General features: G+C 40.7%; 1 protein-coding gene across 6 annotated transcripts in view; it reads left to right on the top strand.

Annotated features, from left to right (window-relative positions):
* Nucleotides 1–4,745: 4,745 nt before the first annotated feature.
* TPK1 (thiamin pyrophosphokinase 1) overlaps nt 4,746–26,897 on the top strand; it is a 393,770-nt gene continuing 371,618 nt past the window's right edge. For 3 of the 6 annotated variants that reach the window (XM_070369073.1, XM_070369075.1, XM_070369069.1), the window contains exons 1-2: nt 5,930–6,077; nt 6,460–6,518. In XM_070369073.1, the coding sequence (XP_070225174.1) occupies nt 6,476–6,518 (43 nt within the window). In that variant the 5' untranslated portion in view covers nt 5,930–6,077; nt 6,460–6,475. Of the gene's footprint in view, nt 4,801–5,400; nt 5,595–5,929; nt 6,078–6,459; nt 6,519–26,897 lie in introns of those variants that run through there. The other 3 variants (XM_070369072.1, XM_070369071.1, XM_070369070.1) reach the window with 3 other exon arrangements.

Genomic DNA, 26,897 nt, shown 5'->3' with positions numbered 1-26,897 from the left:
TGAATCAGAGGTAATGGTGAAATATTTAAGTGTAAATATTCTAAAGGCAGTTAGAAATACTGCTTCAAGAGCTCAAGACAGATATGCATCTTGATGTTGAGAGAATGATTCCATTTTCTGAACAAAGTGCTGAAGTACATGAGCTGATAGAAGTTGATTAAAGACCAGAAATTCTAAGACTGCTTAGTGGCAGCAGTAGGGAGAACAGCTGTTGAAGCAAAGTGGTGTTAGCACCTCTGCTCATAGCCTCTCTCAGCTTTCCCCCACCAGTTGTTTGGAGCAAAAACTGTTCTGCAAGATTTTGAAAGATATACCAAGCATGTTCCATGCTTCATTGTCTTTGAGACATTCTGGGTTTGGAGGTAAAAAACTTGTTTATTTCTGATCTTTGTGAGATGTTAAAGATGGATAATGTGCTATAAATCTCAAAGGAGGTTGGTAACAGGGTGCAGTGTTTTCAAAATTTATTTTGCTGCAGCAAATTTTTATTATAGAATCTTTTTGGACCATCATAAATTTTGAACTCCACCAGTTCAAGAAAATGGGGTAAGAGTAGAAGATAATTGGGTAGGGAGATTGGACAGCCATCTTTGTATCCTGAAGAAAAATGTATAACCTATTGCTAGAGGTTCCATCCTACTCCATGGAACTTTTGGGGATAGTAAGATCCATTGAAAACTTGCTTGAAGCTATGAAATTGCTCCTCTGAAAATTATACTACATGTATATGTATGTTCCTTTCCTTGGAAGCCCAAAATATGACAAGGATTAACAACAGTGAGCATTAATTTCCTTTTAATATACATTTCACAACCTTAAATTTCTTTAATGTGCACATTGCAAAAATATTAAATAATAAAATACAAACACATGTAAAATAATAATGATATGTCCCTAAGTCCACTGCCTTCTATGTGCTTGGTCCCTGTATCTCAGAGGTTATTTTAAACTATTTTCCTTTTGTGGATATCCAAACACATTTAAAAAACATAGGGTTTTTCCTACCACTTCCATTTATTAAAATTTACTCTATCATGGATATTTTTCCACACGAGGGAACATTGATTTAGCTTATTCTTTTTAATAATTGCTGGTATTCTATACTTCAATTTTTCATTTTTTTCCCACCATGCATTAATCCATTTAACAAACATTTATTCAATCTCTATTATGGGTAAGATATTCTTGTTTGCCTGGATAAATGGCAATGAACAAAACATATGTGGTTCCTGCTCTTAGCAACTCTCACTCTAGCAGGAGGAGAAAAATCATAAACAAGTTAAATAACTACAGATTGTGAACATAGCTCTTCAGCAAAGCAAACAATCCTAGGTAAGATGAAGAATAACAGAGGAAGAAAGTTGGTGTTGTGCTGAGGCTGGATGAATGAGTCAGCTGTGAAAAGAAACATTCTAGGCTATTGCAAACAATTTCGTTATTACTGAATATATTACTGAACATTCAGTAAATATTCATTGATTGCTTACTCTTTGCCAGCAACTGTGCCCGAGTCTGAGGATTCGGTGAACAATGAAAATCTGGTCCTTGTTCTCTTGGAGCCTACATTTTAGGGTAATTAAATAAAATACAAAGACCTCACCAGAGTTACTGGAACATAATAATTATTGAACAAATGTAAATTTGTATGATAATTTACAATGTTATTTGCAATCTAGTAAGTAAATTTATCTCATTGTTCAAATTTGCTTCTCCAAATGCTAGAGATGTTGTGTTTTTCACATTAGCTGCCATTTGAATACCTTCTGTAATTTGCCTGTATATATCGGAGAAGGCAACGGCACCCCACTCTAGTACTCTTGCCTGGAAAATCCCATGGGCGGCGGAGCCTGGTAGGCTGCAGTCCATGGGGTTGCTAAGAGTCGGACATGGCTGAGTGACTTCACTTTCACTTTTCACTTTCATGCATTGGAGAATGAAATGGCAACCCACTACAGTACTTTTGCCTGGAGAATCCCAGGGATAGGGGAGCCTGGTTGGCTTCCATCTATGGGATTTCTCAGAGTTGGACACGACTGAAGCCACTTAGCAGCAGTAGCAGCAACATCCTTGTAATGGGGCTTCCCAGGTGGCGCTAGTGGTAAAGAACTGGCCTGCCAATGCAGGAGACATAAGAGACTCTGGTTTGATCCCTGGGTTGGGAAGGCCCCCTGGAAGAGGGCATGGAAACCCACTCCAGCATTCTTGCCTGGAGAATCCTATGGATAGAGGAGCCTGGTGGGCTAAGTCCATGGGGTCACAAAGAGTTGGACATGACTGAAGCAACTTAGCATAAGCACGTACATTCTTGTAATCCTTGTAATAGGGAAGAGCAAATCTGACTCTGTGTTGAATCTGTTTCTTTTGCTTTAACCTTGGTTCCCTGGTGGCTCAGTGGGTACAGAGTCTGCTTGTAATGCAGGAGACTGGGTTTTGATCCCTGGGTTAGGAAGATACTCCGGAGAAGAAAATGGCAACCCACTCCAGTATTCTTGCCTGGAAAATCCCATGGCCAGAGGAGCTTGATGGGCTACAGCCCACAGGGTTGCAGAGAGTCAGACAGGACTGAGCAACTTCAATTTTATTCTATTGCTTTTGCTACAAGTTAATCACTGAAGAGGAGAGTGGAAAAGTTGGCTTAAAGCTCAACATTCAGAAAACGAAGATCATGGCATCTGGTCCCATCACTTCATGGCAAATAGATGTGGAAACAGTGGATGACTTTATTTTTCTGGGCACCAAAATCACTGCAGATGGTGATTGCAGCCATGAAATTAAAAGACGCTTACTCCTTGGAAGGAAAGTTATGACCAACCTAGAGAGCATATTAAAAAGCAGAGACATTGTCAACAAAGGTCTGTCTAGTCAATGCTATGGTTTTTCCAATAGTCATGTATGGATGTGAGAATTGGACTATAAAGAGAGCTGAGTGCCTAAGAATTGATGCTTTTGAACTGTGGTGTTAGAGAAGACTCTTGAGAGTCCCTTGGACTGCAAGGAGATCCAACCAGTCCATTCTGAAGGAGATCAGTTCTGGGTGTTCATTGGAAGGACTGATGTTGAAGCTGAAACGAAAATACTTTGGCCACCTCATGCGAAGAGCTGACTCATTTGAAAAGACCCTGATGCTGGGAAAGATTGAGGGCAGGAGGAGAAGGGGATGACAGAGGATGAGATGGTTGGATGGCATCACCGACTCAATGGACATGGGTTTGGGTGGACTCCTGGAGTTGGTGATGAACAGGGAGGTCTGGCGTGCTGTGGTTCATGGGGTCACAAAGAGTCAGACACAACCGAGCAACTGAACTGAACTGAACTGAATCACTAAAGAAATGTTGCCTATGGCTTAAAGTGTACATAGTGGCCTATCTCAGGGAACTCTGCCTCCCATGCCTGAGTGTTAAGCCAAAATACCTTTGTTTAGCTCATAGGAAACATCCTGACCTGTATGGCTGCAGGAAAGAAGAAAACACACACCTTCCAGAGTCTGGCTGGAACCAGGTATTGCCTTATTTTACTACACCTCCTCATTGCCCTCTCTTTGTTCTGTAAAAGAAAGTAGCATCCAAACCCAGACAAATGATTCTCTGGGACACTAGTCTACCACTTCTTGGTCTGCTGATTTTCTGAGTGGAGTCAGTATTCCTTCCCCCAACAACTCATCTCTTGATTTATTGGTCTTTCATGCAGTAAGCAGTGTGAATTTGGACTCAGTAACACCCTTGGTCATCATTTTATTGGTCCACTTGCTTGTTGGGTGTGTATGCTAAGTCACATTAGTCGTGTCTGACTCTTTGCGACTTTATGGACTGACTATAGCCTTCCAGGTTCCTCTGTCCATGGGATTCGCCAGGCAAAAATACTGGAGTGTGTTGCCGTGCCCTCCTCCAGGGGATCTTCCCGACCCTGGGATCAAACCCACGTCTCTTACATCTCCTGCACTGGCAGGCAGGTTCTCTACCACTAGCACCACCTGAGAAGACCCTATTTGGTTCTTTACCACTATCGCCACCTGGGAAGCCCCAGTTTGCTTGATACTGAAATCCATTCAGCAACAGCTTGTCTGTTACATGGTCACCGTCTCCCTTCACCTTCAGTGTGTTGTCTTTTAGTTTCACTCTGAGCATCTTGAAACATGTGGACCTTTGAAATTTATTGTGGTTAATATTTCAGTTTTCTTTGGGAGAAAGAAACCTGAACTAGATTACACATAAAAACTTTGCAAGGAAGTGTGCTATAAATATAAACAGGGATGTTATAAGATGTAAATTGGATACTTCTCATATTGATGGACAGGGACAAATGTTTCTTGCAAACCTATATGCACTAGGCACCCACCCAAGTGTTTATCCAAACCTAGTCATTTGGTCCTTATAGACCTCTTCCAAAGTAGACAACACTGTTTCCATTTTACATCTGAGGAAACCTAAGTAGTTTTCTTAAGCCCCACAGTTAGCAAGCACATAGTTAAAATGGCTCACCTGCTGTATCCTGATGCTAAAGACCTAATATTTAACTTTACTACAATAAATGTGAAGTTCCTAGTAGTTTGGTCTAAAACTGACTGTGAGGTAGATGTACACTTGGCTTAACATGGTGAATGTGAAAAACACCTGCAAGTTTCATTTGATCTGGCAGTTGATTAATGAGTATCAGCGATGTACTTTTCTATGGTTGGATTACCCCTGTAACTTGGTGACCAGTGTCAAAGATAAACACAGCCAGGTCTTAGTCCAGCGTCAAAAACAGATTTTGTTTAGTAACTACTGACAGTCGAGAAAGAGTTGAGCTCTATTCCTCTATGTGCGTAGGCTACTGGGAAGGGCTTTAACGGGAGGATGAAGGAGGGGGAAGAGTGGGCAAAGAGCTGGTCATTATTAAGGGCGATTACACAAGCTTCTCTTGCTGGTTGGCAGCTGCCAAAGCGAGGAGTCTCTTCTCCCACAAAGATGCTACCCTTCCTGCATTTGCAGGAAATGGCTCTCAAGTTGGGAGAGACACTTCTGAGTCTTAAGATACTTATTCACAATCGCAAGTCCTTGGGAGGTCAGGGGCCTGTGGTCAGGGGTTCCTTAGAACTTTCTCAGGTAGGCATTTTAGTGTGTGTGTGTCCTGGGGATGGGCCGTAGGCTGGCAGAAGCCGTGCTAGAGTTGGTCAGGTCTCTTAGGCCAGGGGTCTGCAAGAGTTGTCAGATGCTGACACTTGTGCAGTTCTCATCAGCTGTCAGAACCACGATGTATGGGCAACATCAAATACAGAGGGTGGGAACCACGACAGTGGAGGCTCAAAATCAGGTCCTCTAAGAACCTCAAAAGAACAAGTTTAGTCTGGAAAAGATAAAGCCTAGGGAGTCTACTAAGTCTAGAGACCTGGCTCGCTTAGTCCTGGAAGAGGCTGCGTGGCCACAGAAGGAACTCTTCAACCTGTGAATGTTGGAGTGAGCAGAGCTGCAAAAGCAGCTTCAAGTTCCTGCCAACGATAACATTCTGTGATTGTTGCAACCCAGCGAAGACTTTAACGAAGGCGTGCTCCTGAGGCACACGCGCTGCAAGCAGAAGATCAAGGAGAATGAGGATTGAGAAAAAGGGCTCTGTAGGTAACTTGGGACGTTGGCTTGGCTGATGCCAAGCTGACGAAGGATGACGGGGGAAGTTAACGCTTGGCTTGGAGCAAATAGCGGCCTCCAAGCTAAAGTTCAGGGACCAGCGTTCCTCAGAAACACCAGCGATGGCTCCAGGGCAGAACTAGTCTAGAAGAGAGGGCGGCGCGTGAGGGAGCGGGTGGCAGGATGGCCTAAAGTTCCAGCGCCCGAATGCCGGGGACACGCGGTCGGGGGTGGTGGGGGGAGGGGGGGGGGAAACGTGCGCGGTGGGGGATGGGGTTGGGGGCGGGGCCCCGCGGCTCGCTCGTGCCGCAGGCTCCCGGAAGGAGGCGGGGCCACCTTGCGCGCCCTTCCCTTAAACCTGCGGGGTCTCGGGCCGCGCGCCGCCCAGGCGCCTCAGTCGAGCACCGAGCCGTCGATCACTTGGCTCCCGCAGTCTGCGCTCCGGCTCGCTGGTGGCTCCACCCGCCATATTGTGTAAGTGCGACCGCAGCCCTGTAGCGCCACCCGCGTTCCCGGCGCGTGGGGCGGGGAGCAGGCGGCTCCGGCTCCCTTCGCGTCCCTGGCTCCCTTGGCTTGCCCCGACCCTGGCCCCGGGACGGTGACGGCGGCACGGGGAGGGGCTGGACCCGGCGACTCTGCCGAGGCACGCGAAGCGCGCGCGCTGTTTGCGCCCCCGCGCGCACTGGAACGCCGCGCGCCCAGCCTGCCGTGCCCGGGCCCGCACACCGGGAGCGCGGCTCGCTCCGCGGTCCGCCCCGGGGCCGCACGTACTGACGTTTTCGCGTGCTGTTTATTTAGCTAGGAGAAGTTCTAATGTGGCATTTTTATGTTTTTTTTTTTTTTTTTTTTAACGCAGAGACCAGCAATCCGTTATGGAGCATGCCATTACCCCGCTGGACCCCCTGCTTCCCTCTGGTAACTGTATTTCTTCACACGTTTTACAGTGCAATTGATGTGCAGTCCCCGGTCCCCACCACAAGCCTTGATAAGGTTAAAAGGGCTGGACTCTAGACCCAGAACGGTGTCCAGTCTGACTCAGATTTCCCACATGTAGGCAGATTACTCAGCCTCTCTTGTGCCTCAGTTTCCTTATCTGGGAAAAAGAAAAAAGGAGCATAGTTTTTAGTCTTTGCGGTGTAGAGTTGCGTGAGGACTAAAAGGTGATGCCCTTCACCTGGAGAAGACTAAGCCCTATCTGTAATGTGATTTCTCAGGCTTCTAACAATTGGATCAGAAACGTAGACGGAAGGGGTAAAGATCAGTCTTTACTGACTTGATGATTGCCTGACCATTGTGCCCATTTGTCATCCTTTGAAAATACCTGAGGTTACCCAATAATGCTTTCAAGATACAGTAGTCAAGGGTTTTTCTTCAAGTGCGGAGTCATTGTAATTCACACGGAAATATACGGAAGAATGAGTTTTTCTAAGGGAATTGTTAGTCACTTTCATTATCATGTGTAGTAACTGACCCGATTGCTAATTTCATGGTATTAAAACATTTTTTTATGTACCGGTTTTTACTTTTGTTTCTCTTGTGTAGAACTTCTAGTTTATCCGCTCATCAATTTAAATAGAATGCAAAATTCTTTGTAGTGTTTACAGTTTTCTGTAAACCTATGAATTCATGAGTTTTTTGGGGGCAGGAGTATTGAATCTGGTTTGAACTTGTCAGTTTCCCCACCTTCTGGGAGTATTTATGGTAAAGCAATCAAACGATAATTACAGGGGACCCTGACTCCTTGCTGCCCAGTGACTTGCTGTGCCACATTGTGTACATATACTTTATATCTTACTTTACAGGTAGTAAGGAGCTAGAGTCTGAACCCAGATATGTTGGACTTGTTGAGAGGTTGAGTGTCTAATCATTTTTGAAAACAGCTTTTCCTAGGAAAAGCACTGGCAAACATAAGCATTTTGTAATTGAAACTTTGGTAGTTCTCAGTTATCCAAGGGTAGCGGGGACCAACAGTGTTTCCAGGAGTAAACTTGGGGTTCAGCTGGCCTGTTGACTTTCAGATTTGTTGCTAAGCATGAGCACTTTACTGCTGGAAGATTTCTAGTGTTTTCTCAGTTTTAAAGAGATAGGTCATAGAGACAGTGCTACGTAGGAAAGGTTGGAGTGAGGCAACAGGGTTTCTGGGTCTAAGTCTTAGATTTGCTGGTCGTATTTCAGTTTCTTCATCTGTGAAATAGGAATGTTTTTCAGGCTTGTTGTGAGCATAGATGAGTTGTAAAATGTGTAAAGCACTTAGCTTTAATTGTGGTAAGCGATTAGGTTCAGTGGTCAGGCTATCTTGGTTGGATTTCAGGGTCAGTGTTGAAATGGAAAGGGCTTCCCAGGTAACTTAGTGGTAAACAGTCTGTCTGCCAGTGCAGGAGAAGCAAGAAACATGGATTCAGTCCCTGGGTTGGGAAGATCCCTGGAGGAAGAAATGGCTTTAGTATACTTGCCTGGAGAATTGCATGGACAGAGAAGCCATAGGGTCGCAAAGAGTTGTACACGACTGAGCGACAGAGCACGACATGCCTGCATGCTGAGATGGAAAAGGTTTGGAGCAGTAGACTAGTAGGAAATAGTAGGAAAGACAGGCAGTTCTGGTCCCTGTGGGTTTAATCAGAGGCTTAGGGAGAAGGCCATGACTCCTCAGGTCAGACATGTGTAGGCTCCACGCTGGGGCAGGTGTACAGGGAAAACGTTAAGGACTGTGAGGTCCTGTATGAAGCACAGATCCACCAGGTAGAATCCTGAACTTCTCTGAGGACAACTGTGGCATTTAGTGGTTTGCCTAGTTTCTTCCTCTTGCTTCTAAGGGTACAATTATTTAGAGATTCCCATCTGATCTCAAACACTGGCCTAGAAACATGGGTTCCCTACAAGTTTACTTTCCTCTAGATAAATGAGGGATATTTAAAAATGGAACAGTGTATCAGGAAGGGGCCCTTGCAATGCCTGGCTCTTAGAGTAATTTGGTAAATATGTGAGGTTAATGTTATGTTTAGAGAGGTTCCCTTCATCAAATATACATTTAATATTTTCTAGCAGAGAGGTAGCTTTTGTATGAATAACTTCTCTGAATGTAATTTTTGGCCTGATGTGCCTGTAATGCTTACCCACATTTCGTGTAACAGACGACCTGACAAGCTGGTTCTCTCTAGGTTCACTAATTGTCAGGTACACCAAAATGCTCACCTGTAATGATCACCAGCAGAGGGAATATAAAATGTTTTAAATCTTTGTTATTTGTAATTCAAGTGTGTGTTAGTCTCTCAGTTGTGTCTGATTCTTTTGTGACCCCGTGGCCTGCCAGGCTCTTCTGTCCATGGAATTCTCCAGGCAAGAATACTAGGGTGGGTTACTCTTTCTTTGTCCAGGGAATCTTCCCAACCCAGGGATCTAAGCTGGGTCTCCTGCATTGTGGGCAGAATCTTTAGCATCTGAGCCACCAGGGAAGCCCAAATTAAGTAAATGGTTATTATTTAAAGAAAAACAACTAACCTAAAACATGAAAGTTTCCTGTAATCCCTCTTCGAGAAATAACCATCATTAACAATTGGCATATATTCTAAAATTTTATTTATGTACACATAACCAATATACTGTTCCTCTTGTTTTAAATAAAATGGATTTATATCATAAGTTTTGTAAATTATTGTTTTTGAGCAGTGAGTAAAAATATATCAATATTTTATTTCAAACATTGTGCTCTTTGTTCATTTTTTTTTTTTTTAAGCAGTAGAGTGTTTCCAAATGTTAAAAAAAAATTCAAGTGAGTAAATGTTACAATCTTATTCAGTGATTATTCAGCAATTAATGTATTAGGTAGTATCCAGTCTGGCAGATAGAAACTGGAGGAGCTGTGTGAAGTGGTAGACATTATAGGCAGAAATGGGCAGGAACAAGAAAGTTCCACTTGCCAAAAGTAGTTTGATTCTAGCAAGGTCTCTTTCCTTTAGGGGATGGTAAAGGGTCTGTCAGGCAGATTACTATGCTAGCACTGATAGAGTGACTTCTGATTGGTTGGTTAAGTTCCCATTTTTGGTAGAGCTGAAACTGTACATAATTGGGTTAATTATTAAGTCTGGGTTTGGTTATGTGGGAGTTAACATAAATGGCTCCATTTTGGGCCTGTTTTTAACACTGCAGGAAAAAGTCCGTCCTACCTAACAGAGGTTGTCATTCTGAAATCTTGTGTGTTTCTAAGTTGTATGTGTGTATAAATAAATATAGGACCTGTTTTAAGCCCTCTCCTGCAGCTTTTTTCACTTACTGCTTTGTTATGGTCTGTATGTATGGGTGTCCCAAGTTTTTCTTTTAATGGGAGGTACAGACACAATGGAAGCAGGCTTTCTTAAAAGACATTTGGACTGTTTCTAGTTTTTATTACTATCTACAATGTGTAACATTGATCGTATTTTTGCATATTTATGTGAGTTGAGAAGGAAATGGCAACCCACTCCAGTATTCTTGCCTGGAGAATCCCAGGGACAGAGGAGCCTGGTGGGCTGCCGTCTATGGGGCTGCAGAGTCGGACACAACTAAAGTGACTTAGCAGCAGCAGCAGTAGCATCAGTAGGATAAATTTCTGGAAATGGAATCACTGGATCAAAGGATATGTCTGGATTTCTGGTATCTAGAGGAACTGACAACTACCTAGTGTATGCCTTTGATACCAGGTACGGTGGGGGATACACTTGTGATCTCTTCTCTCAGTCTTGTCGGAATTGAGAACAAAACAATATAGATGCTAGTTAGATGTTGAATTTTGTGTGATGGGACCCACATAGGAACTACAGGGACTTGGGAGAAGGGGAGGAGGGCAGGCTGGAGTAGGCAGAGAAATCATGGGTGGACAGATATCAGGTGGGCATACAGAAAAGCACTGGATTTAACTTGTGAGATGCCTGGGAGAAGCACAAGAACGTTGCAGGCCCTGGGCCTTCCTTGATTGAAAGCTCAGTCCTGCATTTGGCTGGGAACTAATTCAGTTCCATCTGGTGACTACTGCTGTGGCTGCTAAGTTGCTTCAGTCGTGTCCGACTCTGTGCAACCCCATAGACGGCAGCCCACCAGGCTCCCCCGTCCCTGGGATTCTCCAGGCAAGAACACTGGAGTGGGTTGCATTTCCTTCTCCAATGCGTGAAAGTGAAATGTGAAAGTGAAGTTGCTCAGTTGTGTCCGACTCTTCACGACCCCATGAACTGCAGCCTACCAGGCTCCTCCGTCCATGGGATTTTCCAGGCAAAGTACTGGAGTGGGTTGCCATTGCCTTCTCCCATCTGGTGACTAGCGAGGAAGAAAGAAGGTTGAGCGAACAGGTGGAGGTTTTGGAAGAATGGTTGAGCAGTGAGGTTAAACCAAACTGTGGAAGACAGAGAAATTTATTGCAGGATAGGAGATAGAAAGATTTTTGAAAGTTTCTGTGTCCTTCCATCTCTGGAACATTCTCTATGAAACAGCCTTTATATACCTTTAAAACTTGATTAAATTGTGTCATCTATGTCATGGTTCACAATTGCTAATTGTATACAGATTAAAGTCCTTATCCTGATCTCTAAAGGCCCTTCACCATCTGATTCTTAACCACTTTTCCAGAATACTTTTTTTTTTTTTTAATCACTCACCTCTGTCCAAGCCAGGCAGAACTCACCACTATTTACTATGTGAACAATGATTGGAGCTTCAATACTTTGACCCTAGCTCATGCTACAGTAATCCCCTGGAGTGTTCATTTTCAGTCCCTAGAATTCTTATTGTGAAGCTTTAGCCATTCTGGGTAAGTAGAGGAATCTCTGATTTTAATTTGCATTTCCTTTATGGCAGAATGCGGATGTTGTCTGTTGTTAATTGTGAAATATTTGTCTCTTGCCACTTTACTTTTTTTCTTCATATAGTTGATTTATAATGTTTCAGGTGTACAGCAAAGTGATTCAGTTATACCTGCATCTATTATGTCTGTATCTCTATTTCTCAGATTCCTTTCCATCGTATGTTATTATAAGGTGTTGTAATGTGGTATACAGTGGGTCCTTGGCATTTATGTTATATATAGTAGTGTGTACCTATTAATCTTGAAAGTGAAAATTGCTCAGTCGTGTCTGATTCTTTGCGACCCCATGGACTATACAGTCCATGGAATTCTCTAGGCTAGAATACTGGAGTGGGTAGCCTTTCCCTTCTCCAGGGGGGATCTTCCCAACCCAGGGATCAAACCCAGGTCTCCCTCATTGCACGTGGATTCTTTACCATCTGAGCCATAAGGGAAGCCCAAGAATACTGGAGTGTGTAGCCTATCGCTTTTCCAGTGGATCTTTCCGACCCAGGAATCGAACCCAGGCCTCCTGCATTGCAGGCGGATTCTTTACCGACTGAGCTACCAGGGAAGCCCTGAGCTACCAGAGAAGATTAAGGATTAATCTTAAATCCCTAATTTATCCATTCCCCCTATTTCTCGTTTGGCAGTCGCAAGTTTGCTTCCTATGTTTGTGAGTCTGTTTTGTAAATAAGTTCCTTTGTATCATTTTTTTAGACCCCACATAAATTAGATCATATGATATTTGTCTTTATCTGAGTTAGTATGATAATTTCTAGGTCCATTCATTGTTTTTTTTATGGGGCTGGGTAATGTGTGTGTGTGTGTGTGTTTGTGTGTGTCTGTGTATACGCACACACACACACCACAGTTAGGCTTCTTCCATGTCTTGGCTATTGTAAATAGTGCTGCTGTGAACATTGAAGTGCATGTGTCTTTTTTCAAATTAAAGTTTTCATCTTTTCTGGTTGTATGCCCAGGAGTGGAATTGCTGGTGCATGCTCAGTTGCTCAGTCATGTCTGATTCTTTGGGACCCCATGGACTGTAGCCTTCCAGGCTCCTCTGTCCGTGGGATTTTTCAGGCAAGAATACTGGAGCTGATTGGCATTTCCTCCTCCAGGGTATCTTCCTGATCCAGGGGTTGAACCTGTGTCTATTGCGTCTCCTGCTTCGGCAGGTGGATTCTTTTACCATTGTGCCCCTTGGGAAGCCCAGGGATGGCTGCATCATATGTTAACTCTAGTGTTAGTTTAAGGAAGCTCCACACTGTTCTCCTTTGTGGCCGCAGGAATTTGTATTCTCATTAACAATGCAGGAAGGTTTCCTTTTCTCCACACCCTCTCAAGCATTTATTTATTACTTGTAAACTTTTTGATGATGGTCATTCTTGCCATTTTTCTATTGGATTGTCTTTGATTTTTTAAAATTTAATTTGTAGGAGTTTTTCTTTTAATTGAGATATAATTGATATATAATGTATTATTTTTGATTTGATACATGTATATATTGCAAAAGGATTACAAGTAGGAGTTTATGTGTTCTGGATACATAGTTCTTTAAGTCTTGATTTTCTTATCAATGAGATAGAGAGGACACTTTCCAAGGAGAGGTATGAAGATTAAAGAGTATCTGTAAAGCGTTTAATACTGATACATACATTAAGAATGCAGACATTTTATTTATTTTGTTCATTGCCTTAACATTTTATCTAGAGGTTTTTAAAATTGAAAAATATTTAAGCACATATGGTAAGCACATACTATTGCTATTTTAAACTCTGTTAATATAGGTGCGTTTTCCAATATTCTTAAAAATCTGAATTTTTTTTTCTTGTAGTGTCTGTGATCATTTCAGTTTTTATTATGAATCTTTGTATTTAGAACTCCGTATGCTTGAAAGTAAAATATATTTATTTTAAACACTTTGCAGCTAAAGTAAAAGAGTAAAACCTTCCTCAGGATCATTAACTTACATGTGCTTATTTCACAGACTTAAGACATAGAGCAACCAATTATAGAGACTATGATTTCTAGTTTACTAAAGTACTGGTATTTAGGCATTTTTGTATATTTTTACAACATAGTATATATGCATTATAAAAAGAGATAGATAAAAGATGAAATAAAAATGCGGTATTTTAGCCTCTCGGAGATTGCCACTCTTCTCTCCACTTGGGTACATTTGTTGTGTATACATTGGTATTGATATCCCTCTAGATATTTCTATGTATGAATACACAGACGTTTTTAAACCAAAATGAGAACATAATGTAAGTTGCTTTATTCAGTTCACCACTTTACTTTTCCATGTCAGATTTCAAAGTATCTAATACCCCACCATGTTTAAATTTTCTCATTCTCAAAATAGCTTCCAGATGCTTGTTCCAAACTAGGACTGCCTATGGATTGGGTTCAGGATTTTAAATCTCGAAACATTGTCCCTCATATTTTAAATGTCCTTTAATATTGAGTATTGATAAATAAAGCTTTTATATCCCTTTTAAATTGATCTGATGGAATAAAAAAATACAGTAGTTTTGGTATGAACCATCATTCACTTAAAAATACATGATAAGCTCCAACTCAAAAATTCCATTTTATTTTCCCCACATAATTTCATCATAAATTTGTGCTGCTGCTGCTGCTGCTAAGTCACTTCAGTCATGTCTGACTCTGTGTGACCCCAGAGACGGCAGCCCACCAGGCTCCCCCGTCCCTGGGATTCTCCAGGCAAGAACACTGGAGTGGGTTGCCATTTCCTTCTCCAAAATTTGTGCTAGAAAACCTTTTATCTATCACTCTACCTTTCTTTGCAAAAAAATTATATATATTTAAATTTTAAAAAGATTTCTATGACCATAATGCTCTTGGGAGTTATTTATTCTGAGCTGAGTTACCATTGTTGAGGTTTATTATGAATCGAATTACCCTTTTAAGTATTATGGGCACACACTTGATCAAATCAGCATAATTATATTACACGTTCTTGTAACAACTAACATTTCTGTAACACTGTGTGCTGGGCATGGTTTTAATACTTCAACACTGTAAAACCTGTAGAAAATTTGTGGGCCTAGAAGTCCAGGTTTATGTTTTAGCTATCCTCTTCACTAGATATGTGACCTTGGACATGTCTTTCAATTTCTTAGAGCCTTAGTTTCTTTATGTAAAGTAAAAATACATACAAACATGAAGTCTGTGGTCCAATTTAAGCTACTGTAAAGTATAAAAAGCAAGTTTAAGAGGTAGAATTAATGCAAATGGAAAATACTTTGTACTAAATGAACTTTTTTATATTATTAAATTTTGAAATCCCTTCTTTTTTCTATAGTTCTCAATGGAGATAGCTATTTATTTAGTAAATGTGTTCAGCTAGGCAGGACAACCTGTTCTTTTCCCTGAGTTCTGTGTGTAGTTTTCTTTTATACTTATTGAATTTATTATTTCTAGGTGCATGAAATTTTTAATAGTGGTCATAGTGTTTTGATGCCTCATGGTTAAGTGGAACTGTGTTGGGAGTATCTCATTCAGTATAGCATTCCTGTTATTTTTGTATTTCTGGAACTTATTCTCCATTGAAAATGCCTGATTATACCCATAAAAGGAGTATAAAACACGAAGATGGATAGTAGCATTCTCTGATTTACTAGAGGCTGGTTTGGGCATGCCTGGGTAATCTGTACGTAGAGTTCAGACTCCTTTGTAATATAAATGAGTGGCTACCTGGATCACTAGTTCAGCAGCAGACCTCTCAAGAACCTTTGGTGATGACATGCTTAGTACCAAACATAGCCCTAAACTGTTAACTCTCTTCTTTAGTCTCTGTTTGTAAATCCTTGTAAGAATGATATAAGGGTAGATCTGAGTTATGTGCATTTTTTTTTTTAAGTTACAGATTAAAAATTCTTCAGTGTAGTAGTAAGATGCTTCTTGGTCACAAACCTGAAGTAGTTAAGCATTCTTCTTAGGAATTTCTGGTTTGTACTTTAGGTCTGGGCTAATCCACGTGGCTGTTGAGGGTTTGAAATAAGGCTAGTGTGACAGAAGCACTGAGTCTTGTCATTTCACTGTGAGAAATAAAACTCCCATCGGTTATTGAAAAAATCTTAATTATTTGGAACACTGTATTAGTTTACTGAAGCTGCCATAACAACGTGCTATAGATTGAGTGGCTTAAAGAAGTTTTTCTCACAGTTCTTCTGCCAAAAGTCAGAGATTCAAGTTTGGTTTCTTCCGAGGCCTCTCCTTGTTTGCAGAGGGCTGCCTTTTCTGTGCCCTCACGTGTTCCCCCTTGGTCTGTGTGTCTCCTGGGTTCTGATCTGTTCTTTAAAAGGTACCTGTCCTACCGGGTTAGTGCCGCTCTTACGACTTCCTTTTACCTTAATTACCCCTTTAAAGACCCTGTCATATCACTGGTAGATGAATCACAGAGTCGATTTCAGTCTTACTTAGTTGCTGTTTTGTGCTTCTGTACAGTATGTCCTCTTAGTCATTCAACACTGCCTAAGTACCTAAATTTCATAAGTAATTTAAATTGTTCTAGTAGCCTCTTTAAAAAGGGAAAACAGATGAACTTAATTTTACCTTTTATTTAACCTAATACATCTAAACTGATATAATTAAGCATGTAATCAGAAATAAACAATTATGAATGCAATAACTGACATTTTTGTACTAAACCTTCAAACTCCACGAGTATAGTTTATACTTCTAGCCTGTCTCTATTTAGATGCTAAAGTTTCACTAGAAACACTTTACATTTAGTTTGTGATAATTTGTCAGATATTTTGTTCTTACTCATATCAGCAAGCGCCAACTCGTAGACTGGGACTTTTGGAACAAGCTTCATACACAGGGAGTAGAATGTTTATTTTCCATGGAAAGCCTTTGGAAACAGTGATTAGAGACAGAACTAGAATCGTGTCTGGGTTTTTTGATTGTATGCTTTTCTTAATATAACACAGCTTTTCTGTTGTTTAAGGCAGTTTGCCTGCTTTGAAACTTGGGAAACTTGCTTTTTTTTTTTTTTTAAGACATTTTCATCCCTTTGTAGATGGCATGTAGACCTCAGGCTAAATCTTCAGCTTAAGGATTGTGATGTCTTTGCTATCCAGGGCTAATTAAGATATTCAGGAGGCAAACTAGTGGATTTTCCAGTTTCAGGGGTTAATCCTTTTATTTTGGGCTCCCAGGTAAAGAATCCATCTGCCATTGCAGGAGACTCAAGAGACATGGGTTTGATCCCTGAGTCTGGAATATCCCCTGGAGGAGGAAATGGTAACCCATTCCAGTATTCTTGCCTGGAAATTTCCGTGGACAGAGGAGCTTGGCGGGCTACAATCCATGGGGTCGCAAAGAGCTGGACATGCCTAGCATTCACACAACAACAACCTCTTACTTTACTCTCCTGCTCAATTAGAAATCCATTCTAGGTAGTTTTCAGGTCTCTTGAATGTTGCTGACTCTTCTTCTTCTTCCTTGTTGTATAACTCATAATTGTTAGAATTCTTCCTTTTTGTTCTCTTCAATTTATTTCTAATTTACAAAGACTTTGCTGTCACAACTATACTTTGTGTTTGTAGTTTAACTTTTTCATGTATTTTGTTTGATTTTCATATTTGCCTTAGTTTTTGTTGTTGTTTTAATTAGTTTCATTATATATTTGATGACAAAAATGTTTGGTTCATCCTCATTCTTCGTGGCCAAATTGTTTCTTTGCCATAAGTAATATCTCATTAACTTTATAAGCCGTCTTTCCCACATCATCTAGAGAATCGGTTTCCTTAGTTTTAGTGGTGTTAAGTCTCTGCAGCACCCACTTCCCACATCCTTACATATTAGCATTTTAATAGCTGCATGCTTTCCTAAAGGAAAGCTTCTAAAGTGAGTTTAAAAGTAATCCCAATTTTAAAAACCTTGTAAATCAGTCCTTTGTAGCATTTTCAGAAATTATACTATTCTTTTAAACAAAACAATTGAAAATATGGAGTGAAGCTGTGGGGGCAGTTCTGATATTCTCAGTGCTCAAATGTTATGGCTTGATCACTCCAAAAAAAAAAAAAAATCTTCTGTGGGTTTTGATACATTAACACTAGATGTTTTTGAAGGTTCTCTAGGAAAATAAGGTGTATTTGTGCCTTAACTTCTCATTCAAATGAATTGTATTCCCTTCCTTCTTGTTAAAATTCATCAGAAAGAGTTATTATTCTTTGTAGGTGGCAAACAGATGCTCAAACAAATGGATTTCATTCTGAGAGTATTCCTGTGTCTTTATCACACCATTGTCTTTGAAGGTGTTCATTTATCACCATGGAATAGTTCCCTTTGTTTTTATGTCTTTAGAGAATTTAAGCTTTGATTTACTCTTAGGTCATGTGTAAGTTGTATAAATTGGGCCCGTGGCCCAATTGCTGATGTTTATATTGAGGCGACTTTATTTTTCTTTCTCAAAGGAAGAAAACTGCTCTTGCAGTTTATAGCTCATGTGAGTACAAATGCTGTGAGTAGTGAATCCTGTGCTTGGAGAGAAAATCTTTGAAACCCTTCGTGTTCCTGGGGCAAGTTTACCTTTGGTGGTGCCCCTCTGAGATGGCTGTCTGGCTTTCTTGCTTGAACATGTTCAGGTAGCTCTGTCTTTTTGAGAAAATACATCCTATTGTTGGTCAACTGATTGTGAAAAATGTATACTTCAAATAAGCTGAAACTGACCTTTAGTTCTCTTATTTCTAACACAAATCAGAAGACTTGCACTTGCTTTCTACTTGTACATAGTCCTTCCTTTGTGTCTGACTCTTTGTAACCCCATGGATTGTGGCCTGCCAGGCTCCACTATCCATGGGATTCTCCAGGCAAGAATACTGGAGTGGGTTGCCATTTCCTTCTCCAGGGGATCTTCCTGAGGCAGGGATTGAACCTGCGTGTCTTGTGCATTGCAGGAGGATTTTTACCTGCTGAGCTGGAGATGGGGTGCCTGCTTTCTGCTTTTTATTGTTCAGTTACTCAGTCATGTCTAACTCTTTGCAACTCTGTGGACTCTAGCACGCCAGGCTTCCCTGTCCTTTACCGTCTCCCGGAGTTTTCTCAGACTCATGTCCATTGAGTCAGTAATGCTATTCAAACATCTCATCCCCTGTCATCCCCTCCTGCATCTTTCCCAGCATCAGGGGCTTTCCCAGTCAGTCAGCTCTTTGCATCTCATGGCTATAGTATTGGAGCTTCAGTCCTTCCAATGAATATTCAGTGTGGATTTCCTTTAGGAGTGACTGGTTTGATCTCCTTGCTCTCCAAGGGACTCTCAAGAGTCTTCTCCAGCACCACAGTTCAAAAGCATCACTTTCTCATCACTCAGCCTTTTTTATGGTCCAACTCTCATGTCTGTACTGGAAAAACCATAGCTTCTACTATACGGATCTTTGTCAGCAAAGTGATATTTCTGATTCTTAATATGCTGTCTTAATTGCCTTCAAATACTGACATACCTTAACCAGATTTTTCTTTTTTTCCTCCTTTTCCAGGCTAAATATTGTAGTCATTTTTTCAGCAGTTACTTGAGTGCCTGTTATGTAGCATAAACTCTTTTATATGGAAGAGGTACCAGCAATTTTCCTTAAATTTCATACTTCTCAGATCCACTATGCCAGTGTAGGCATTAGTAATCAGATGTTTTTCTCAAGAATGCTTACTGAGAGCCTGTCTTTCATATTTTAAAAGACTTTATATTTTAGAGGTACTTTAAGGTTTACAACACAATCGAGAGGAAGGTGTGTGGAGTTCTCATATGCCATTACACAAGCATAGATAGTGTCCTCCGTTGTCAACATCCCCACTAGTGTGGTACCTTTGTGACTAGAGTGGTGCATTTGTTACAATGTGTTTGATGAGCTGACAGTGGTAGACAGGAATCACCCAAAGTCCATTGTTCACAGTAGGGTTCACTCTTGCTGTTGTACATTCCATGGTTTTGGACAAATGTCTGATGAAATATGTCCATCCTTACAGAATCATATAGAGCTTTTTCACTGCCCTAAAAATCCTCTGTGCTCTGCCTGTTTATCTATCCCTGCAACACTGATCTTTTAATTTTTTTTATGATTTTACCCCTTTTCAAGAATATCATGATAGTAGGAATCATACAGTGTATGGTTTTTCAGATTGGCTTTTTTTTACGTATTAATATACATTTAAGGTTGCTCCATGTCTTCTCATGGCTTGGTAGCTTGTTTCTTCTTAGTGCTACCACAGTTTACCCGTTTACTTGTTGAAAGCCTTCTTGGTTGCGTCCTGGTTTTGCCAGTTAGGAATAAACTTGTGATAAATATCCATGTGTAGGTTTTTGTGTGGACATAAGTTTTCAGCTGCTTTGGGTCAAAAGCAAGGGATGCAATTGCTAGATTGTATGGTAAGGTTAGGTTTAGGTTTGTAAGAGACCAGCCAACTATCTTCCAAAGTCACTTTGACTCTCCCACCAGCAGGGTATGAGAAGTCTGTCGATCACCAGCATTTGATGTTGTCTGTAATCCAGGTTTGGCCATCCCAGTAGGTGCGTATTTGTATCTGTGGTATTGTTTTAATGTATGTTTTTCCCTGATGGCATTCAAAGCACAGCTTGTTTTCATGGGCTTAGTTGGCACATGTATAGCTTGTTTGGTGAGGCATTTAATAAGGTCTTTGGCTCATTTTTTAATTGAGTTGTTTTGTTTTCTTAATATTGAGTTTAAATGTTCTTTGCATTATATATTTTGAAAAACAGTCTTTTATCAGATGTATCATTTGAACATAGTTACTCCCAGGCTATGGCTTGTCTTCTCATTCTCTTGATGTTGTCCTTTGCAGAGGAGAAGTTTTTAACTTTAAGGAAAGCCAGTTTATCAGTTCTTTCTTTCATAGATTGTGCTTTTAGTTGTTGTACCTACGAAGGCATTGCCATACCTATGGTCATTTAGGTTTACTTCTTATATACTAGTCATTTTATAGTTCTGCATTTTTCATTTGAGTCTTTGATCCATTTTTAGGTGGCTTTGTGGAGCTATAAGGTCTGTATGTACTTTTGTATTTTTGTAGGGTGTGTTCATTTGTCCTGGAAGCGTATCTTTGCTCCATTGTCTTACCTTTGTTCCTTTGACAAAAATAAGTTGACTGTTTATATGAGGGGCTATTTCTGGGCTCTCTGTTTCTATTCTCCATTGATATATTTGTCTAATATTTTTGTCAATACCTCACTGGGAACCAGTGGGAAAACTTCGAGTTTCTCCCTCTTAAGTGTGATGTTTGCTGTAGGTATTTTGTAGGTAGTCTTTTATCAAGTTGAGAAAGTTGGCCTCCGTTCCTACTTTTGTGTTGGAGTTTTTAAAATGATGTTTCTGCATGAGGTGAAATAATCACGTTATTTTTTTTTTTTTTTAATCTGCTTGTGTGATGGATTACATTGGTTGTCAAATCAGTCTTGCATACCTGAAATAAAGCCTTCTTGGTTGTGGTATATAATTTTCTCCATACATTTTTGGAATTCAATATGCTAATATATTGTCAAGGATTTTTGAATTTATGATCATGGGAGATACTGATCTCTACTTTGCTTGTAATGTCTTTGGTTTTAGCATTAGGGTAATGGTTGCCTCATCAAATGCAGTAGGAAGTTTTCCTGCTTCTATCCTGTGAAAGAGATAGAATTGGTATGATTCTTTGGAATTGGTATGGTTTCCTCCTTAGATATTTGTAGAATTCACCAGTTAATCCATCTGGGTCTCATGTTTTCTGTTTTCAAGGTTATTTATTGATTCAGTTTCTTGAATAATCTATTCACACTATTTACTCTTGTGTGAGTGTTGGCAGACTGTGTCTTCTCAAGGAATTGGTCCATTTCATCTGGATTATCAAAAATTTGTGAGTGTAGAGTTGTTCATTTTATTCCTTTAATATGCTTTTAACTTGTGTGGAATCTGGAGTGATGACCCCTCTTCTGTTTCTGTGTTTTCTGTATTTTAAACTGTAACATCCACAGGATGTTGAGAATCCTGATCAGGAAGGTTCTGATAAATCATCAGAGAGAGTATTTTAGGACTCCAGAAAAACCCCGCAGGAGAACTGAGCTTTTCATACCCTTCTTTGTATTTGTAAGTTTCCTTGTATGAGACCCTGATACTTAGATTGACGTTGCCATGCTAACACTGTTGGCATTACCTGGGACATGTAAGAAATGCAGTCTCAGGCCCCACTTCTGATCGACAGAATGAGAATTGACATTTTAACAGGACCACTACATGAGTCCTTTAAAGTTTGAGAAGCACTGACCAAAGGAACATATAAGATGCCTTTTTAACATGATTAAGACAAATGAAAAAAATCTCCATCATATTTAAGGATGATATTTATCATTATTACAGACTTCCTTTAAGCTAGAAGTGTATGATGGTTTTCTTTCGAGGTTTCTTGTTGTCTGTGGAAATGCGTAGTGTGCTAATGCATTTAGGACGTGCAGTGGCAGAGCTGGTCTCCTCAGTGTGACGCTCTGCTCTCATTCTTGTCACTAGTGGTATCTGTGTGCATGTCACCTTTGGCAGTCTTCAAATTTTCAAAAACATGCAGATGATTCTGATGGCCTATCAGTATAGTTGGGATATAACTCAAGGTTTATCTCTGACATAATCTCTGTTGTTAATACTTGTAATTATTTTTTCATCTCCACAGAGGAAGCATATTTTAGGCTGTGTAACATTTCATTCATTGAGCCAGCATTTGAGTACCTGCTATACATGTGGTCAGGAAGTAACAGTTAGAACTGGACATGGAACAACAGACTGGTTCCAAATAGGAAAAGGAGTACGTCAAGTCTGTATGTTGTCACCCTGCTTATTTAACTTATATGCGGAGTACATCATGAGAAACACTGGGCTGGAAGAAGCACAAGCTGGAATCAAGATTGCCGGGAGAAATATCAGTTACCTCAGATATGCAGATGACACCACCCTTATGGCAGAAAGTGAAGAGGAACTGAAAAGACTCTTGATGAAGGTGAAAGAGGAGAGTGAAAAAAACTAAGATCATGGCATCTGGTCCCATCACTTCATGGGAAATAGATGGGGAAAACAGTGGAAACAGTGTCAGACTTTATTTTTGGGGGCTCAAAAATCAATGCAGATGGTGATTGTAGCCATGAAATTAAAAGACGCTTTCTCCTTGGAAGGAAAGTTATGACCAACCTAGGTAGCATATTCAAAAGCAGAGATATTACTTTGCCAACAAAGGTCTGTCTAGTCAAGGCTGTGGTTTTTCCTGTGGTCATGTATGGATGTGAGAGTGGGACTGTGAAGAAAGCTGAGTGCCGAAGAATTGATGCTTTTGAACTGTGGTGTTGGAGAAGACTCTTGAGAGTCCCTTGGACTGCAAGGAGATCCAACCAGTCCATCCTAAAGGAGATCAGTCCTCGGTGTTAATTGGAAGGACTGATGCTGAGGCTGAAACTCCAATATTTTGGCCACCTCATGCAAAGAGTTGACTCATTGGAAAAGACCCTGATGCTGGGAGGGATTAGGGGCAGGAGGAAGAAGGGGATGATAGAGGATGAGGTGGCTGGATGGCATCACCAACTCGATGGACGTGAGTATGAGTGAACTCCAGGAGTTGGTGATGGACAGGGAGGCCTGGCGTGCTGCGATTCATGGGGTCGCAAAGAGTCGGACACGACTGAGCGACTAAACTGAACTGAACTGATACATGTGGTACTGTGCTAAATTGATGCAATGGAAATATGTGGCCCAGGTCTTCATGGAGATTATAGGCTAATAGAATGAATGAATTACCAAATCAGAAGTTAGAGTGCAGTGTGATAAACATCTTAAGGGAAATCCTGGGTATTAAGTGCATCACATAGAAAGGACTTGAGACTTACAAGGCTTCTGAAAAGGACATTTAAGCTGGGAAATCTACTTAAATTGTTTCACATCCTTTAAAATTACTTTGTAATTTATGCTATGCGATAGATGTAATCTATTATATGTTGAATAAAAATTTGAGCGGAATTACAGAATCAAAGATCTGAGTTTCTGCAGTTTCTATTAATAGGACATGTCACCAAATGTCTTTTTCAGAAAGGCTGTACCATTATGTGTCCAATAGCAGATGATCAGAGTGTCCCTTACAGCATGCCCATGCTGGCAGGGCATGCTCTGTAATTCCTGATGGAAATACTTCTGGATTGTTGTTGCCCCTGCTCTGCCCCCATCTTGTGTTATTTTTGCTCCATTTCTGTTAGTACTGATTGAAACCTAAGGTGGAGAAATTGTTCCAGACTTGAAAATGAGCAAAAGAGATTACCTGGTGTCTTTTCAGTGAAATGCTGGGCTTGTCTTCGTGGACTTTCCAGTAACTATATTTGGGGTGTATAATTTTTACTCATTTTCTTTTGTCTAGGCTACTTGGCAACTCTGTAGGTATGGAAGTTGACAGTGTTGTGCAAATGACTCTTATCCATCACAATGCAAAACGTTTTTATCCAGTAGAGTTGCAATTGATTGAAACTCTGAAAAAGAGATCGCAAAAAAAAGCCATTGCCCTGTAGCAGAGATTTCTAAATTTTCTTTCTGTTTGTAGCACTTTTAGTATATCAGTAATTTTCTCACGATGCCACCAGGCTGAAAGAAATACTTGACGGTTGCTTTTACTAATCAGTTAAGTCCAAAGAACTAAGCAATAAACTAACCAAAGAACTAACACACATTGCTCTTTGTGTTAGTTAACTGAGCCATCCTGGAGCCTACCCAAACTCATGTCCTAACTCTTCCTCATTCTTCAAGCCTTAGTTAAGATCTTATTCCCTTAGGAAAGCCTTTTTCAGACCCCAGATTTGTTATATAATTTCCTATAGTAAATTTTCATTGCACTCCATATTTCCATTTTTATGGCGCTTCAGTTCAGTTCAGTTCAGTCGCTCAGTCGTGTCTGACTCTTTGCGACCCCATGAATCGCAGCACGCCAGGCCTCCCTGTCCATCACCAACTCCCGGAGTTCACTCAGACTCATATCCATCGAGTCGGTGATGCCATCCAGCCATCTCATCCTCTGTTCTCCCCTTCTCTTCCTGCCCCCAGTCCCTCCCAGCATCAGGGTCTTTTCCAGTGAGTCAACTCTTTGCATGAGGTGGCCAAAATATTGGAGTTTCAGCCTCAGCATCAGTCCTTCCAATGAACACCCAGGACTAATCTCCTATAGAATGGACTGGTTGGATCTCCTTGCAGTCCAAGGGACTCTCAAGAGTCTTCTCAACACCACAGTTCAAAAGCATCAATTCTTCGGCACTCAGCTTTCTTCACAGTCCAACTCTCAGATCCATACATAACCACAGGAAAAACCATAGCCTTGACTAGACGGAGCTTTGTTGCCAAAGTAATGTCTCTGCTTTTGAATATGCAATCTAGGTTGGTCATAACTTTCCTTCTAAGGAGTAAGCGTCTTTTAATTTCATGGCTGCAGTCACCATCTGCAGTGATTTTGGAGCCTAGAAAAATATAGTCTGACACTGTTTCCACTGTTTCCTCATCTATTTGCCATGAAGTGATGGGACCGGATGCCATGGTCTTAGTTTTCTCAATGTTGAGTTTTAAGCCAACTTTTTCACTCTCCTCTTCACTTTCATCAAGAGGCTCTTTAGTTCCTCTTCACTTTCTGCCATAAGGGTGGTGTTATCTGCATATCTGAGGTAATTGATATTTCTCCCGGCAATCTTGATTCCAGCTTGTGTTTTTTCCAGCCCAGCATTTCTCATGATGTACTCCGTATGTAAGTTAAATAAGCAGGGTGACAATATATAGTCTTGATGTACTCCTTTTCCTATTTGGAACCAGTCTGTTGCTCCATGTCTAGTTCCAACTGTTGCTTCCTGACCTGCATATAGGTTTCTCAAGAGGCAGGTCAGGTTACCTACCTATACTCAAATTTTAAGTGTTACCCTAGTTAATTAGTGAGTCAGATAGTATCTTTGGCATTTGTTCATTTAATATTTGCATGGAAGTCTTATTTTTAAATTTGTGGGAAGTTACACTTTAGCAATAATTAAATTCTTTTTATTGTTAATTTAAAAGGTGGGTAAGTAGATAGTTTTAAATTTCTTTGAAATCTATTTCCTGATCTATAAATGATCTATTATAGGCTGTGAGCATTACACGTTAAAGGAAAAAAAAGCATCTGGAAACCCTCCTAGGGCCTTGCAGGAGAAGGGGCAAAGTGGGCGAGACACACGTGCCCCAGACTGCGCGACGCACAGTGCAGTTGTTAGCTGGAGTTTGGGGGACAAACATACAGGCAGACACCCAGAAAATCACGCATGATTCCCTGGGCTCTCATCCACCTGAGAGCTGCTTACCTGGACTGAAGTGTCTTGAAAATGACTCCAAGAGAGAAATTTCATCCCAATGTTCCATATCTTTGCTGAAACCTCTAGGTCAGCCATCCCCAACCTTTTTGGCACCAGAGACCGGTTTCAAGGAAGACAGTTTTTCCATGGATGAAGAGAGGGGGAATGGTTTCGGGATGATTCAAGTGCTTTGCATTTACTGTACACTTTATTTCTGTTACTGTTATGTCAGCTGCACCTCATATCATCAGGCATTGGATCCCGGAGGTGGGGACTGCCAGCTCTCAGTGACTGTCACAGTAGGAAGTACTGGTTGATGGAAGTGGGAGCCCTGGATTCTTGGCCACTCAGCTGAGCCTGTTCTTTGATGGACTCTGACCTGCTGAGCTAGTTCCTTTTAAAGATCCAGAAGTTCGAGCAGGGAGGAAGGTGAAGGAACCTCCAGGGCCATTTGGATTTCTGTTTGTATATTTCCCCAACTTATTTTCTAAAAAGATGAAAGGGGTATAGCAGTCAGTAACTTTACATTTATGCAGCAGTTGTATAATTTTATGCACTTTAATTTCTGTATGCGTGATCTCCATGTGCTAAATGTTAGCTTTTAATTAAAGAAATGACTTTTTTTCTGAACCATTGTCACAATTCTGAAAAATGTTTTGCTCCCAAGTTTAAAATTTTTTTAATTTATACATTTTATAAACTTCAGTTTTAATTGTGAGATTTGCCAGTGGAATAGGATGCATTTGGGATTGGTGAGGTACCCAAGGAATGGTAGGTAAGAGAAGCTGATATTTTTGTGATAGACTTGAAAGGCTAGGAACATTGACATATAAGTATCGGGAATGGGGTAGGCCTGGGGAAAAATGAGATAAGGATGGGGATTTATGGGTGTCTAGTGCCAATGACTATTATAATTTTCAAAGTCAGGTGAGTTTTGAAAGTTTTGAAGCCTGGTGGAAACTTTAGTACAGTTTTTTTTTCAACACTGCATAATAGTTTTCCTCTAAATTTCTGCTGTCTCTTTCTTGATTGAAATTACCGTTGTCATAGGAACACTTGGTTTTTCAAAGTTCTCTATTGCTTGTTATCAACTCATCTTCCTGAATTCGTGTTTCCTGTTTTCAGTGGACCTGTC

The sequence above is a fragment of the Bos mutus genome, chromosome 4 (genome assembly GCF_027580195.1).
Source record: "Bos mutus isolate GX-2022 chromosome 4, NWIPB_WYAK_1.1, whole genome shotgun sequence".
NCBI classification, from domain to species: domain Eukaryota; kingdom Metazoa; phylum Chordata; class Mammalia; order Artiodactyla; family Bovidae; genus Bos; species Bos mutus.
This window is presented reverse-complemented; position numbering and strand designations above follow the sequence as displayed.